Raw genomic sequence first — 17,498 nt, 5'->3', positions numbered from 1 at the left:
TAGACCTCTATAGTATGTAGTTATGGACAGAGAAGGACAGACATGCTATCGAGGTGTAGACCTCTATAGTATGTAGTTATGGACAGAGAAGAACAGACATGCTATTCGAGGTGTAGACCTCTATAGTATGTAGTTATGGACAGAGAAGACAGACATGCTATTCGAGGTGTAGACCTCTATAGTATGTAGTTATGGACAGAGAAGACAGACATGCTATTCGAGGTGTAGACCTCTATAGTATGTAGTTATGGACAGAGAAGACAGACATGCTATTCGAGGTGTAGACCTCTATAGTATGTAGTTATGGACAGAGAAGACAGACATGCTATTCGAGGTGTAGACCTCTATAGTATGTAGTTATGGACAGAGAAGACAGACATGCTATTCGAGGTGTAGACCTCTATAGTATGTAGTTATGGACAGAGAAGACAGACATGCTATTCGAGGTGTAGACCTCTATAGTATGTAGTTATGGACAGAGAAGACAGACATGCTATTCGAGGTGTAGACCTCTATAGTATGTAGTTGTGTCGTCGGGCAGAAACCTCCTATCTCCATATTTTAACTTTTTGTGTTTTACCGCCCTACTCGATCCGATCAAGTACAGTTGGGTGCCACCGATATTGTCCCTTATTATTTGACCCATTTAGGCCTGACCTCAAAATTTAAAAAAATCCTTCTAAATCCTCCAGTTTTCTGAAATAAATATTTTCACGATTTTTCAAAAATAGCAGACCTACAAGCTCGTAGCGCGCCACTCGGTGGCGCGCTATGAGCTTGTAGATCTGCTATTTTTCAATAGCTAAATTATAACATGTTTAAAACACCAAAAGGGGTTCCCGCCCAAAATGGGTTAACTGTCCTTTTGCGCAGATCACGCAAACCTCAGCAAAAAGAAAAGGACAATATCGATGGCCTCCAACTGTATGTATAGTATGATCAGGTTGATCATACTAACAACATCACACAAAAGTGTCAAAAACACAGTAGCAGATCCACAAGCTGGAAATGCAGTGCGAAGTGACGTGTTTTGAGCTTGTAGCGGTAGATCTGCTATATTTTTGCCGTTTTTGAATTTGAATCCTGAAAAGTAACAGTTTTGGACATAACTGCGTTGTTAGGCTGATGCACTTTGTTTGCAAAATAACAAGCGTTACTTTTCTGGACGCCCAATGCACCCAAAGGGCTTTGGTACATCTATGTATGTAGATCTGGCTCGGAGTCTCAAAAATATCATAATGAAAGTTTCCAGTCAGCACAGCATGCTGGAATTTGTTTCAGAGAAGTACAAAAGCTAGCCAAGTCCCTGGGCAAGGTTGAAATACGCCTAGCTTGCAAATATCTCGCACCTGTTGTTTGTGCATGATTGTCTCTGTGCATGGCAACACATTTGTTTTACACAATTCTCCAATTTGTGGAGTGTCAGGAGGGAACACAAACTAAGATATTGCTTGTTTAGATATTACTCTTACACAACACATATTTTAAAATTGGTTTTCCAAGTAATAACAGAAGTATTGAGCCATAAGCACACCATATTGATACATCTACTGTACAGCTCCTTATATTTCTATTATGCTTTCGAGATGGGACTGTGTACACCTTTGATACAGTATAAATCACTGGCTCCAAAACATTTTAGTCTCCCCGGGACTCAAACTAGTGGAAATAGACAAAAAGTGCCAACAATTGTCAGAAAAGCCAAGATCTACAAGCTAATGTGTTGCGATGTGACACATTGTGACCATTTTCATTACATCTGTTGAAAAATGTTTTAAATACATTTTAATTTCTGAAAATGTTTAATTTATTATTTAAATTTGCAAAAATACAAAAATACAAAAAAACGTTGAAGGAATTGAAAGGTAAACAACAAAAGTGATATTTACTTTTGAGTTCTGACCCATACAAATGGGTCCACGACCCAGTGTTTGGGAAATACTGGTATAAAATATTTACGCGAGTTGTCCGTCGTGTATTTCACCTCAGAAGGTGAAATATTATAATATATATTATTATATATATATTATTATTATTATTATAATAATATATATTATATAATAATATATATTCATCACATGAATACTCATGTGATGCATGAGTATTCTTTGTGTTTGTACAGTGTCCTGGTCATGTGATGCATGGGTATTCTTTGTGTTTGTACAGTGTCCTGGTCATGTGATGCATGGGTATTCTTTGTGTTTGTACAGTGTCCTGGTCATGTGATGCATGGGTATTCTTTGTGTTTGTACAGTGTCCTGGTCATGTGATGCATGGGTATTCTTTGTGTTTGTAGTGTCCTGGTCATGTGATGCATGAGTATTCTTTGTGTTTGTACAGTGTCCTGGTCATGTGATGCATGAGTATTCTTTGTGTTTGTACAGTGTTCTGGTCATGTGATGCATGAGTATTCTTTGTGTTTGTACAGTGTTCTGGTCATGTGATGCATGGGTATTCTTTGTGTTTGTACAGTGTCCTGGTCATGTGATGCATGGGTATTCTTTGTGTTTGTACAGTGTCCTGGTCATGTGATGCATGAGTATTCTTTGTGTTTGTACAGTGTCCTGGTCATGTGATGCATGGGTATTCTTTGTGTTTGTACAGTGTCCTGGTCATGTGATGCATGAGTATTCTTTGTGTTTGTACAGTGTCCTGGTCATGTGATGCATGAGTATTCTTTGTGTTTGTAGTGTCCTGGTCATGTGATGCATGAGTATTCTTTGTGTTTGCAGTGTCCTGGTCATGTGATGCATGAGTATTCTTTGTGTTTGTACAGTGTCCTGGTCATGTGATGCATGAGTATTCTTTGTGTTTGCAGTGTCCTGGTCATGTGATGCATGAGTATTCTTTGTGTTTGTACAGTGTCCTGGTCATGTGATGCATGAGTATTCTTTGTGTTTGTAGTGTTCTGGTCATGTGATGCATGAGTATTCTTTGTGTTTGTAGTGTCCTGGTCATGTGATGCATGGGTATTCTTTGTGTTTGTACAGTGTCCTGGTCATGTGATGCAAGAGTATTCTTTGTGTTTGTACAGTGTCCTGGTCATGTGATGCATGAGTATTCTTTGTGTTTGTACAGTGTCCTGGTCATGTGATGCATGGGTATTCTTTGTGTTTGTACAGTGTCCTGGTCATGTGATGCATGGGCATTCTTTGAGTTTGTAGTGTCCTGGTCATGTGATGCATGGGTATTCTTTGTGTTTGTACAGTGTCCTGGTCATGTGATGCAAGAGTATTCTTTGTGTTTGTAGTGTCCTGGTCATGTGATGCATGAGTATTCTTTGTGTTTGTACAGTGTCCTGGTCATGTGATGCATGAGTATTCTTTGTGTTTGTACAGTGTCCTGGTCATGTGATGCATGAGTATTCTTTGTGTTTGTACAGTGTCCTGGTCATGTCTCAAGATGCTTCCTGGTACTCACTTGAGGTGTGCCACCACTTGGTCTATGTCAGTGACATTCAGCCTGTCTCTCACAGCCTCGATGTCATCATGACTGGACCCAACTGAGCAATGAGAGCTGGGTCTGAGGAGAGGAGAGGAGATTCACATTTAAGTCATGTCGAATTAGACAGTTGGGTGAAGTTCAGATAATACGAGATGGCTTCCCCCTGTTCCCTATAGTTATAAAGAGAGCATTGAGTGGTGTTACTGACCTGGGGTCTGTAGTAGGGCTTCTGCATGTATATGGGTCACTGTGGCTGGTAGGGCGACTCAGGGCATAGTTCACCACGTCTGCTTTATACTGTAACAAGACCTCTTCATCATCCCTAAGGAAGAGGAGGGAGAGGGAGGGAGAGAGAGAGAGAGAGAGACATACAGACAGACAGACAGCACACTTGAGGTTTGATGATACACTGATAGAAGTTGGTGAAATTAACCGTGTGTGTGTGTGTGTGTGTGTGTGTGTGTGTGTGTGTGTGTGTGCGTGCGTGCGTGCGTGCGTGCACACACACGCGTGTATGCTAACAGGGACGGAAACAGTGACTACATTGTTTTTTATGGGTAATCAGCTCAGAGTTGCTCCAAGCCAAATGAGTATAGCCTGTGGTAACACACACGCACACACAAACACACACACACGCACAAACGCGCACACACACACGCACAACACATGCACACACTTAATGCCACTAGAGAATTTAAATGTTCTAGTTCAACACTCTTCAGCAGATCTCTCAATCAGCCTACAGGCTTGGAAAATATGGACTTAATGACACTCATTTAGTCTTAACTGGATTGATTGATTACAATTCCTCTGCTATTATTATTATTAAGTATAAAACAGTTTACTCTATACTATAATTAAACTAGGCATTAAAGGTCAAGGGCTCTTTGTTAAGCCATTTTACAAATGCAATGACAGTCATTCTGTTGTGTCAAGCTGCTGTGCACATACAGTACCTTAACCATCCCCTCTTAGCGGTCCAATTCCTTAACGGTTCCCTTTAATGAATACTATTATCTTTAAAAATATCTATTAGATGTTGTCCTTCATTGAAATTTTGTATAAACACAGATTCAATCTTACATACAGTATTCCATATACATTGTTGTAGTGGTTCTCAGAGGTAAAAGGTGCATTTATATAGCGCCTTTATCCCAAGACGCTTTACATTCACCCATTCACACACCGATGCCGGAGGAAACCATGCAAGGCACCAACCTGCACACCGGGAGCAATTAGGGGTTCAGAGTCTTGCTCAAGGACACTTCGACACTAACTCTGGGGGAGGCTGGGAGCCAGGGTTCGAACTGGGAACCTTGCTGGTATTCAAACCGCCGACCCACGGATCATTGGTCGAGCTGCTCTACCTCCTGAACCACAGCCGCCTTATTGCAATAGCAGACGTGAAGTCCACAAATACCAGCTCTGACAGTGTGATAAACCTGGTTCCAAATGTGATGGAACCGATTCCTGTTCTTCAATGTTGGATCCGGTCCAACTCCGGTTCGGATCCCTGCCCTATACTGGAAAACTGGGTTTTTAAAATAAACAGTGGCAATTTGACAGGTTCTGGCACAGCACTGTCTCCCTTTGGTCTTTACAGACCTCTCTTTGTTGGCTGCTAACAGATCACTCACACACACAATAAAGCAAAGTGCGAGTGTGGGAGCGTGTACGTTTATGGGTGTGTGTGTTCAATGGTGGGGGGTCAAAGACCACACAGGTGGAGAAGAAGAGGGGGTGGTCCGAATGACCGCACTGGCACCCCACACATGTACACACACACACGCGCGCGCGCGCACACACGTGCACACTTGCACACACGCAAGCACCCACCCACACTTAAAATGGACATGTGTCGGGAATGTTTGTACAAATACTAAAGTACAAAATAGATTCATCCTGAAAGTGTAAAAACTGGCCCTTATGGATACATTGTTTACCCTTTCATAGACAAACTAACACTCTAAGAGCCGGGCTACACTGGAGACGGAAGCAGCTAGGTGGCTGCACCGACAATTTGTCCATTCCACGGGGAGTTCCGTATTTACTGTTTCTTTCCTCTGAAGGCGAGGGGCTGCATAACCCCTGCGGACGCCGGACAGACAGAAAAATAGAGCACTTTCGTGTAAAATTAAGATTCACGCGCGGAGCTTATGCACAACCTGCGCACCGGTGTAGTTGGGTTCCATTGATTATAGTGGCAGACACTGTGCCGTTGCGGACTCCTGTGGACTCCGCTCCAATTCCGCACCAATTCTGTCCAAGTGTAGCCCGGCCGTAACACTGTTTAGTTATTCAAAGACAGTTTCCATATGAGCACGACACAGTCCTCCCAGGCCTTTATCATGCTTATGCTTGTCTGAATGAATGAGATTAATAATGATTGCGCACACACACACACACACACTTTCTGACATGTCTGAAAGAGAGAGAGAGAGAGGGGAGAGAGAGAAACCGGATGCTGGAACCGTGGAACGATATGGAAGAGGAAATGTGATCAGTTTGTCCCTGAAAGCCATTCGCATTCGTTTACAGTTGAGTTATAAAAATGTCTGGGTTTCCGAGGCTACAGTTGAGCACACACACGCACGCACGCACGCACGCACGCACGCACGCACCTTAAAAGATGGAAAGTGGTTTTGCTGCTAGCTGGCAGTCTTTTGTGAAGCACTGATACTGTTTGTGTCTGCTGTTTGTCTGTTGCTGTCAGGTCAGGGACAATAAGCTGAGTTTCCAATCAGTACAATTATTTGAGTATTGTACTACTGACCTCATCAAACCTTGGATAGCCATACATGGATCATCATTGCATATATGCATATATGCATATATGCATATATGCATATATGCAATGATGATGCATATATGGAGCTGGCCAGCAACTCTACATCTGACCTCAAACCCTTAGATCTCCATATATGGAGCTGACCTATTCTGACATTCCATTATGTTGATCCTTCCTCTTTGATTGTCTCCCTTTTGAAGTTTTGACTGATACCTGTCCTGACAGGTAGTCCATTCAACAGGCCCGAAAATTAAGGCCTGGCTCTACCTGGGCCAGTGGGTCCTCATCAAACCCTGTACACTAGCTCAAGACACTGCCCCCGCTGCCACCCTTAGATGTCCATATATGGAGCTGACCTGTTCTGACATTCCATATGTTGATCTGACCTCATCAAACCCTGTACACTCAAGACACTGAGTCACTTTCAAAAAGTGATTGTATTAGTCTGTCAACATGTGATGTATACAGTATTCTTGTTTCCTATATAACTGTGAATTTGGAATGTAAATCTCTGTAATCTCTGTAATGTCCACGCCCCACCATCTGGTGATGTCATCAATTAGCAATCAGCAATTCTCAGCACCTGAGCTGTATTGTTTTGGAGCTCTTTAAGAGCAAGTTCTGTGTCTGTGAAAATCATATAGCACTGACGAAGGTCCTAGGACCGAAACGTTTGCTTTTTAATTGCACTTTGAGCACGAGCACTCAGTTTAAGGAGTTTTACTTCTATTTTCTATACGGTGAGCGAGTCTTTTCCTGTCAAAGTTTCACTCAAGACACGCTCCATATATGGCCAGTACAGAATTCATTCCATATGTTGATCTGACCCCCCATGACAAAGCGCCAGCCCAGCAGTCTGCCGTTACCCAGGCTGGTGCGTGCACGCGACCTCAACCTTTTGGGGAGGGTCGCTTCTCGCCCTTAGGGTGTCTTACTGGTGTTATATTAAATTATACTCTAGTAGCCAACCATGGCCGGTAGAACACGACAGAAAATACAGCAACACATAAACATAACATTACATACGTACCGGTATACAAACAATATGCCGTTTGAAACGGCATAAGTGCCTTTGCCAAACTCTCCATGTGTCCATTTACTAGTAAACCTCATTGAAAGTGTTTAGCATAAACAGCTAATTATTAGCTGGAAAGCCACAACACAATTGTGGCATTTCAGAACTGTGGCGTACATGTCAAAGACAGGAAGTCAGCAAATCAGCCCAACAATGAATGGTTCATTCACGTAAATTAGAATAATAAATCTTGAATTGAGCTTTTCCTTTTTCTTTTGTATTGTTTTGAAGCAGGAACAAAAGCGGTGAAATGTGAAAGGGGCAACATTCCTGGAAGAAGCCAGCCGGTTGCCGGGATAGCATCTTCTAGCACGTCATATACGAGCATACATACACATGCGGCGTGCGCACACACAACCATTATTACGCACATCCACGTCTGTTCTGGTTAAGAGACGAAAACACTCCTGCGCGTCACCAACTAACTCACGTTTCAAGGACTTTAACAGTGATGTTTAGAGCATCGTTTCTCAAAGCGGCGTCTGGGGACCCCACTTTGGTTCCAGGGGGTCCCCAGCAAAATGTATTAATCATCACGACCCCTTTAACCACTTTAACCATACTTTGACTATTCAAAAACAGCCGATCTACAAGCTCACAGCAATGGAATGAATCACTTAAATATAATCTATAATTGTTTCTCATACAATATATTACTATTCTTAATTAAAAAAATCACACCCGTGTGAACTGAGTGGTGTAAGGTTTTATATAGCATGATCAGCTGTGGTCTGACGTAATGTCTGACGTAATGAAATAAGGTAAGGTATTATGTAGCCTGATCAGCTCTGATCTGACGTAATGAAATCACACCCGGATGTGATTTCACAACTGGCTTTTTCTGTGCAGAGAAAATGACCACGGTTGCTACGGTCATCCAGTTCACCCGGGTGTGATTTAATTACGTCAGAAATTATTTTGAACATAGCAACCATGGTCATTTTTTTATGCACACAAAAGCCAGTTGTAGGAGTGGTTTACACCACTCAAAAAACATTTGAAGAGAAAAAAACAGTCGTATAGAATGAGATATAGACTGAAGCATCACTTTAGTTCACGCACGGCAGAGGAGTCACAGCTGTCAGCATAATTCAGGGAGCATCTTAAGAGTGGAGCCATTCATTTAACTGTATTCCACTTGTTGTAATAAATAAATAAGTTACTTAAATCTACTTTTGACGTGAGTGTTCCTGACTGAACCTAATGTATGTTACAACTTACAAGACAGCCTTTCGGCCCTATTTGAACTGCCCACACATTTTATTTATTACATTTTATACTTTTTGACATGACGTCATAGATGGTGAACCGCAGTTAACCCCACACATTCCAAAGGTTACACGTTTACAAAAAAAAAGGTCCAAATGCCCATCCCTACTTAGAAGAGCAGTAGACCCGGTTTCGAATCCCAGGTAGAACACAAAAGTTAGGAATTGCAGCTGGGTTATTGACTGTCGCCGCTCACGGTTACAAATGCTTAAATAAACACGGAGGATTCACGGTGCACCCTGCAGAGGAATGCGTGAATGTATTCTCTGTTCCATCATTGTTCCGTTGGCCTAGAGTTCTCCAGACGGGTTTGTGACACGTCTATGGCTCCAAATCTTTGTTCCCCTAATTTGCTGCCCATTTGTAACTGACCAGGGAGCACTATACAGCCTTTTATGAGCCTCTTTGTTTTGGGGGGGTGATGGGTGACGCACAGGGCGTGTTTTGGGGGGGGGGGGTTAGGGTGACGCACGGGGCGTGGCGACCAGGTCGCGACCCAGCAGCTCGTCTCTTAATGACAGCCACAAACGGCGGGGCCATGTCTGGACTCCTCTTCAGTATTGCCAGATTTTGTGAGAGAAACAAGCGTCCAGGTCTACGAAAACAGAAACTGAAAAGATGTGACTAGGCCACATGGTCACACACACAGGGGGTCCGCAGCTAATTGAAATGGCCAATCTACAAGCTCACAACGCGTCACAGTGTTATTTACCAAAAATATTTGAGTGGAATATTTAGAAATTCTATCAACACAAATCTTGTATGGTCGTCCTTGGCACAAAATATTTTCAGATGGGGGTCCACGTGGCCAAATACAAATTAATTTGGGGGTCCTAATTTGGCTTGACCGGAAAACCACTGGTTTAGAAGGAAGCCCAAATAAGCAACTACACTTTAGAATCAAGCCCAGAGAAACTGCAACCACCAATATTTACAAGAAAACTTTACAGAAAAACAAGCCCAGAGTCGCTTATAATAAGCAGACTTGGCAAAACCAGAAGAAGAAAAAAAAAAAGATGGAGAAAAGATTCTTTCCATCTTAGAGATGGATGTGGGGATGAGGAGGGTGGGTGGGTTTCCACGATGGTGTGGATTTCTACAGCTGGCTTCCACTCGGATTGTGGATGAACTCATTAAATTGATTAAATCATATTACATAATTAACTTAGATCGGCTGCAGCAGAGCAATGAACAGGATAGGGAAATAATGGTCACTGCATATTGTGATTATGTCGGTATGTGTATGCATGCACAGGCGAGCGTTTGTGCCGTGCGTGCGTGCGTGCGTGCGTGCGTGCGTGCGTGCGTCCAGACTCCATACCTCCCCTCCCTGGCAGCTCTCTCTCTCACAGCCTGCAGTAACATGCAGATCTCGGCCTTCAGTAGTTCTCTGACCACGGGGGGGTCCGCCAGAGGAGGCTTCCGTCCGCGGTCACCGGCCTGCTGCATCCCCCGCCAGATCCCTCGCCACATCTCCGCCTGTGGGATCAACGACAGACCTATCGAGGTTGGTCAAGGCAGTGGTTCTCAAAGTGGGGGTCCAGTGTCCCTCAGGGTTCCTTGGGGGGGGGGTTCCAAATGGGCCCTTATGAGTCCGTAATTCTAAGAACGAGTGTACAAATGGAACCATTTGATTCCATTTGTACACTCTAAGTAAGGTTTAATTTGGTTACTAACTAGCCTGGGATCAATACCATTATCGGGTTTCTGATCCGGTCGTAGCGGAAATAACGTTACATCATCAAGTGACCAGAACCAACGACCAGATGGTTCTGGACCAAAATGATTCCCCCATTTTAAAATGTTTAGTTTGGTATAATTGTTTTGTTTATTTTGGTATAATAATCATCCATTTTCTATTTAACTCGTAGCGAGACTAGCCTGACTTAACCCATTTTGGGCGGGAACCCAATATGCTTTAGCTATTGAAAAATAGCAGATCTACAAGCTCATAGCGCGCCACCGAGTGGCGCGCTACGAGCTTGTAGGTCTGCTATTTTTGAAAAATCGAAGAACCACTGACATAGAAACATAGCTTTTTCAGAAAACTGTCAGGATGTAGAAGACATTTTTAGAATCTGATCTCAGGTCAAAATGGGTTAACTAATTGATTCGCATTATGTGGGGAACAAAAACAATGTGACGCTAACTGGAGCCAATCTAACTTTAAATCACTGTAGCTGCATGCATGAGGACTATCTGGCACAGCACGGCTGATGATGCACAAATACTAATTTCACCCACTTTTTTACTTACTACGTAAAACTGTGATGTGACAATAATGTTGATTCTGATTCTCCCTTTATGAAGCAGGACATATGCCACTACCAGAATCAGAATAGGGTCGACGTGGTGTCTGGTTGCTATAGGATCGAGCTTACCAGCACTCCACTTGCCTCCACACTTCCACAGACTATGCATAAGTACTCTGCCTTGGGTCCAGGCGTATTATCCCGCCCTCAAAAGTCTTCACATATTGTACGGTTAATATAACACACATTATTCAGGCTCATTTCAGCCACCTCTTTTGCCCATTAGGACCACTCTACGCAACGTCAAACAGCGACGTGCAGCTGTTGTAACATCATTCTACAGGCCACAGGTTTCTGCGTTACACTTATATTTGCAGCCGGTCGAGCATCTAGTTGTTATGTCTCAGACTCGACCATTATCCAGTTCCATTTTGTCTGTTGGTCCTGATCTGTCGTTCAGGGGCGACTGTGGCTCAAGAGGTATGCCAGGTCGTCCAATGATCCATGGGTCGGCGGTTCGAATCCCGGCTCCTCCTGGCTACATGTCGAAGTGTCCTTGGGCAAGACACTGAACCCCAAATTGCTCCCGATGTGCTGGCTGGTACCTTGCATGGCTTCTGCCGCAATCGGTGTATGAATGTGTGTGTGAATGGGTGAATGTAATGCACAATCTATGTAAAGCGCCTTGGATAAAGACGCTATATAAATGCACCATTTATCTGTTTTCATCCTGGAGTGAAATCAAATCACGTAAAAGTGTCACGTTATTATAGTTTTTTGCCTTGCCATATCTCTATTTTAGTGCCTTATTCTGATTATGTTGTGCTTACCACTTTTTCAACAAAGACAATTTTACGGAGGACACTGTTTCAAAGGTTATTGCCTATCTTGCCTGTCCGCACGTTTAAACACAGAGTTGGATAAATGCCTGAATGGTGTCAGGGAAATACATGGACTAGAAGGTATCTGCAATCAGTGTTACTGCAGAGTATGCACAAACCCCACAGCATACATCTGTTTAAAACACTATTGTGCTGTTCCTGCCAAAGTGTATAGCTTAACTTCAGCTCAACAGCGAGCTAAACTCCAATTCCCCATAGAAAGAATGACAGAATCGTGATGTAAAGTTCCTTTACTGAGTGGTTCTTCATCTTTTACAAGGTCATGGAGTAAAAACTGAAACAAACATAAAATACAATACAACATGCATGAGTTCAGTTTTCCTGTTCTTAATTTTACAGTAGCTTGTAAATACATTCCTTTTTAATCCAAAATTACCATGAAATGCTCTTTAACATTAACTTATTATGCATGAAATTGACATTTAACAAGTTCACAACATGAAATGCAATACTTCCATATGAGTCCTAACTTACAGCATTGCCTCCTGGTGAAGGTATGTAGAAGGTGAGAAAGAAAAGCTTCACATGTTGCACAGAGAAGTAGTGGGTGCACTCTCTGTGCTGCCTCTAACACAAATGATGTTTGCAAGCCCACGCAGCTGATTACTATCCACTAGTATCCAGTGAGTGCAATCATCTAAAACTCACACACCTGCCTTAACTAGGCCAAATGTCACAGTGACCTCTTCTAATCAAGAAGGCATTTCAATATAAGGGTCCTTAAGTCTTTCAAAATAAAGCCTTTCTAAGCATTATAACGGCATACAATATAAATGACATTATAAAACAACACACTCCCCGCCTGACCTTTTAAGAGGTCAACAACTTATCTTTCACAATGCGGGTTCTGCATATGAGTCCTCTGAGTAGAACTGTAGATAGAAGCAGAACTAAACCTAGTCTACAAAAAGTCTTTGCATAACCTTGGTCCAAAGTCTTCTTGTCCACGTTGCGTTGTTTTTCCTTTTTCCCAGGGAAGGTGGTGGTGATCACTTCCATTGGCCATTTGTTCTGAGCAGCTTGATTGTCCTTCAGCAGAACAAGCCCTTGTTGAAGGTTTCTTTTTGACTCTTGACTGCATTGCAGGGTAGGTATGTTCAACTGTTTTGGTGCAGACCTCCTTTTCTGTGAAGTCTCCTTGAGGGCGTGAGACTACAGCCTTCTTGTTGGACCTGAAAAGACTGTCATGTGACTCCCTGCCATGGCAGGGTTTTGCTTTAACGTGCGTGAAGCTTGTGCAAGGTTGGAGGATTGAAGAGCGACCTCTTTCTTGCACGTCGGTCTTGAATGTTGTGACTGTAGGCTTGTGAGTTTTGTCCAAACATACGTCTCCTACCAGCACCCAGCCCAAGTCAAGGCGCTGGGCGAAGGGGGCATCGTACGGCCCGTCGACATCATAAGGCCCTGTGACCTGTTCCCTCACTTGGTGTAGTCGTGTGACATCTCTGCCGAGCAACAGCAGGATCTCTGCTTGCGGGTCTAGCTCTGGGATGTATTCTGCAATCTTCCTTAGATGCGGGTGGTGCATAGCGGCGCTCGGTGTTGGTATTTCGGACCTGTTGTTGATGATGTCATTGCACTCGAGAAGTGGTGGCAGGGGAATGCTGAGATTGCCATCCAACGACTCGATCTGGAACCCTTCGGCTTTCCTGCCTGATGTCTGAACCATACCGGAACACGTCTTCAGGTAGTATGAAGAAGGTTCAGCCTTTACGTTAAACAGGTTGAAGAAATCGGATCTAGCCAACGACCTGTTGCTCTGGTCGTCCAGTATTACGTAAGCGTTGATAGCGTTGTCCCTTGAATATTTTGGGTACAGCCTTGCTAGGCAGATCTTAGAGCACGATCTTCCGACTTGGCCCAGGTCACATACCTCTGTACAGCTGGAGCTGACAATTTGTTCGCTGGCCTGGCCGTCTTCCTCCTCCCCGCCATTCTCTGCTGAGGGTGAAGAGGCCCTGGGTGTCTGCAACACTGGCCCGGGATGCATGGCTGTTTCATGAAAGTTGCTGTCGCACTCCTCACACTTTACTGCATTTTTGCAGTCCTTTGCTAGATGAGAGGCAGAGGATACGCATTTGAAACATATTCCTTTCTCCATGAGAAAGGCCTTCCTGTCCGAGAGTGTTCTGTTTCTGAAGGTCCTGCACTTCCTCAGTGGGTGAGGAAGGTTGTGGATTGGGCATGTTTTGCGTGGATCATTGTCGCTTTTCACAAGGTTGTCTGCATCGGGTTCTGCTGTAGAGACGTTGGTCTTGTGAACCGTGATTGGATAGCTGGAGCCTTGACTTTTAAAGGTAGGTCTGTCTGTTTTTGCAGGTGCAGTTCCATTGCTGGAAAGATGAAAGCTTGGGTCGTTACGCTTCCGTGCTTCATGGCAGACAAACCGGGCGAAGTACTGGAATGGGGGGTAACAACCGTCATTGTCCTCCTTCCATTTGGAGCCGGTGGACATCCATTTTTCTTGGAGCCCGTGAGGTAGCTTCTCAACAATGGGGTTTATGCCCCGTGGAGTGTCCAGATATGACAGCCCCCTGAGGTATCCGTCCTCCTTTGCACCCTGGAGCTCCATGAGTAGATCTCCTAGGTCCTGTAGCTTTTTGTGGTCTTTCGACGTCACTCGTGGGAAGTCATCCAGCCGCTTGAATAGGGAGCTCTCTAGAATTTCGGGAGCTGCATAACATTCACGGAGTCTTTCCCATGCCTTTTGAAGAGCTGCTGCGGGGTTATTTACATGCACGGAGCGCATACGTTTGACATGTTCGCTGGATTCCTTACCGAGCCACCGTGTCATTAAATCCAATTCCTCTGTTGCTGTGAGGCCTAACCCTCGAGTAGTGTTGGTGTAGGATGAGTACCAAGCGCGGTAGTTTTCGGGCCTGTCATCGAACTGATATAGGCTAGAGCTCACCAAGTCTCGCCGAGCGAGGAGGATTGCAAGTGGTTCAGTGGTGGGCGCATTAGATGCTTGTGTACCTTGGGGGGTGTATGGCAGGGCAGAAACATTCAACTTGGAGTAATCCCTGCTTGAATGTACCTGATAATCATGCTCTCGTTTAGGGGACTTGTATTCCATTTTAACACAACGTGGTGTGCTTGCATCGTTGGTTTGGTGTTTGGTTTTGCAGAAGGCTTTGACATGTGGTGAGCTGTCTCTTGCTTGGCATTGCTGTATCAGTGGAGAAACAAAACTTGTGCTTGGCTGTGTCGGATTGTTGTCTTGCGGTGGAGAGATCACTTGTTCGGGTGGCTGATTGCCGAATGAGTTTAATTTTAGTTGAGAATTTACAAACTCAATAGTCCTCTCCCCTTTAACCTCTAACATTTGAGGGTCGTAGTAGACTTCGGGCGTCTCCAAATCTACTGCCTCTGCAACGGCTGAATCTGCTTGTTGAGAATTTACAAACGCACCTGTCCTCTCCATTTTATCCTCTTCTGAGATCTCGTCTAACACTAGAGGGTCGTGGTAGACTTCGGCCATCTCCAAAACTACTGCTTCTGCAACAGCTGCGTCTGCTTCACGCTTGAAAGAGAGCACTCCTAAATCAGCTTCGTATCTAGCTGAAGCTAATTGTAACTTTGATTCCATAGCAGCATTTTCTTTTTGCCTTTCTGCTTCCATAGCAGCCTTTTGCTGGTGCATATCTGCCTCCATAGTAGCCTTTTGCTGGTGCATATATGCCTCCATAGTAGCCTTTTGCACCTTGAGTTGAGCTTCTTGGGCCGCATATTCTGCTCGTATCTTGGCAGCCTCTGCTCTTCCACGGGCACGAGTGGCTGCGCTGGCCGATGAGCCTGATGTCCGTGAGCTCCTCTTGCTCTTCAGAGAAGATGTCGCTTTTCTTTGATGCCATCTCTCTTCAAGCACGACGCCAGTCAAAGTATGCTTTTTTTACTGTGCTGTTCCTGCCAAAGTGTATAGCTTAACTTCAGCTCAACAGCGAGCTAAACTCCAATTCCCCATAGAAAGAATGACAGAATCGTGATGTAAAGTTCCTTTACTGAGTGGTTCTTCATCTTTTACAAGGTCATGGAGTAAAAACTGAAACAAACATAAAATACAATACAACATGCATGAGTTCAGTTTTCCTGTTCTTAATTTTACAGTAGCTTGTAAATACATTCCTTTTTAATCCAAAATTACCATGAAATGCTCTTTAACATTAACTTATTATGCATGAAATTGACATTTAACAAGTTCACAACATGAAATGCAATACTTCCATATGAGTCCTAACTTACAGCATTGCCTCCTGGTGAAGGTATGTAGAAGGTGAGAAAGAAAAGCTTCACATGTTGCACAGAGAAGTAGTGGGTGCACTCTCTGTGCTGCCTCTAACACAAATGATGTTTGCAAGCCCACGCAGCTGATTACTATCCAGTGAGTGCAATCATCTAAAACTCACACACCTGCCTTAACTAGGCCAAATGTCACAGTGACCTCTTCTAATCAAGAAGGCATTTCAATATAAGGGTCCTTAAGTCTTTCAAAATAAAGCCTTTCTAAGCATTATAACGGCATACAATATAAATGACATTATAAAACAACACAACTATCTCTAGAACACCCGCCATAACATCACGGCTCACTGGCAATGGAGGGGAGAAAAGTAAAGTACTACACGTACAAAAGTGTGGTAAAAAAAAAAGACGTGTGTGTGTGTGTGTGTGTGTGTGTGTGTGTGTGTGTGTGTGTGTGTGTGTGTGTGTGTGTGTGTGTGTGTTGGGGTTCTATAAAGTGAGGTGGACACCATGAACAGCTCCCCATCTGTTTGCTGCCAGTCATTACTCTGCTCTCACCTCTAACACTGAACTTCAAAGGAGGCTGCTGGAGGAAACTACAAAACTGTGTGTGTGTGTGTGTGTGTGTGTGTGTGTGTGTGTGTGTGTGTGTGTGTGTGTGTGTGTGTGTGTGTGTGTGTGTGTGTGTGTGTGTGTGTGTGTGTGTGTGTGATCCCCAGTTTCCCCCAAACGTTGTTTCCACTTGCCATTTAAAGTTTCTATCACACACAAACACGGGTGCATACAGACATACTCCACATTTCAAAGAGACAGAGAGAGAGAGAGAGAGAGAGAACAGTATATCTGTCTGAACAGGGTCATTAAGTTGCCGTTATGTTTCTGTTTGTTAATTTATTCTCATTTTTACTGTATTGCTTGTTGTTCATTATTGTTGGGATGTTTGTTGTTGTCTCTGTGTGCGCAGAGAGTTGTCTCTGTGTGCACAATGTTGACTTTTGTTTTGTTGTATGTATGCTTTGGCAATGTAGAACATATTTATCATGCCAATAAAGCCTTTTGAAATTGAAAATTGAGAGAGAGAGAGAGAGAGAGAGAGAGAGAGAGAGAGAGAGAGACACAAGGTCGTCTTCACCCTCTGCTTGGTGTACTAATGGTGTTTATGTTACAGGCTTCACGGCTCACTGGCTAACGAGATGCGTGTTGACTTTTCCTCCTCCTACACACAGTAACGTCCTCCGTTTTAATTGAACTCAGAGAACGTACTGTACAAATGCATCCGAGTGGCCCGACTGCTGATCTCATCCAGGAACTATTCTATTTGAAGGGGTTGTTTACATCTGCCAGCACTCTTTAAAAGAAGGATCTTTCGTCATCTTTAGATGAAGATTGGAGTACAATTAAGCAATATTACACGAGAGGGTGTGGGTTAACGTGATTATTGCCACGACAGTGATGCAGTGAGGAACGAGACGAAGTTGAGTTCCGCAAGCATCACTGAAGTGGCAATAATCACGTTAAACCACACC

General features: G+C 43.7%; 1 protein-coding gene across 4 annotated transcripts in view; it reads right to left on the bottom strand.

Annotated features, from left to right (window-relative positions):
* The window catches only part of ccdc24 (coiled-coil domain containing 24), a 56,678-nt gene that overhangs the window by 28,037 nt on the left and 11,143 nt on the right, over positions 1 to 17,498 (bottom strand). The window contains exons 3-5 of one of the 4 annotated variants that reach the window (XM_079488694.1): positions 9,898 to 10,055; positions 3,653 to 3,766; positions 3,421 to 3,522 (exon numbers count right to left, since the gene is read on the bottom strand). The exons of the other annotated variants lie outside the window; for them this stretch is intronic. Of the exons in view, the coding sequence (XP_079344820.1) occupies positions 3,421 to 3,522; positions 3,653 to 3,766; positions 9,898 to 10,055 (374 nt within the window). The remainder of the gene's footprint in view (positions 1 to 3,420; positions 3,523 to 3,652; positions 3,767 to 9,897; positions 10,056 to 17,498) is intronic. 4 annotated transcript variants of the gene reach the window in all.

Source organism: Electrona antarctica (genome assembly GCF_951216825.1).
Source record: "Electrona antarctica genome assembly, chromosome: 19".
NCBI classification, from domain to species: Eukaryota; Metazoa; Chordata; class Actinopteri; order Myctophiformes; family Myctophidae; genus Electrona; species Electrona antarctica.
Note: the sequence above shows the minus strand (reverse complement) of the source record. Positions and strands in the feature narration are given on the sequence as shown.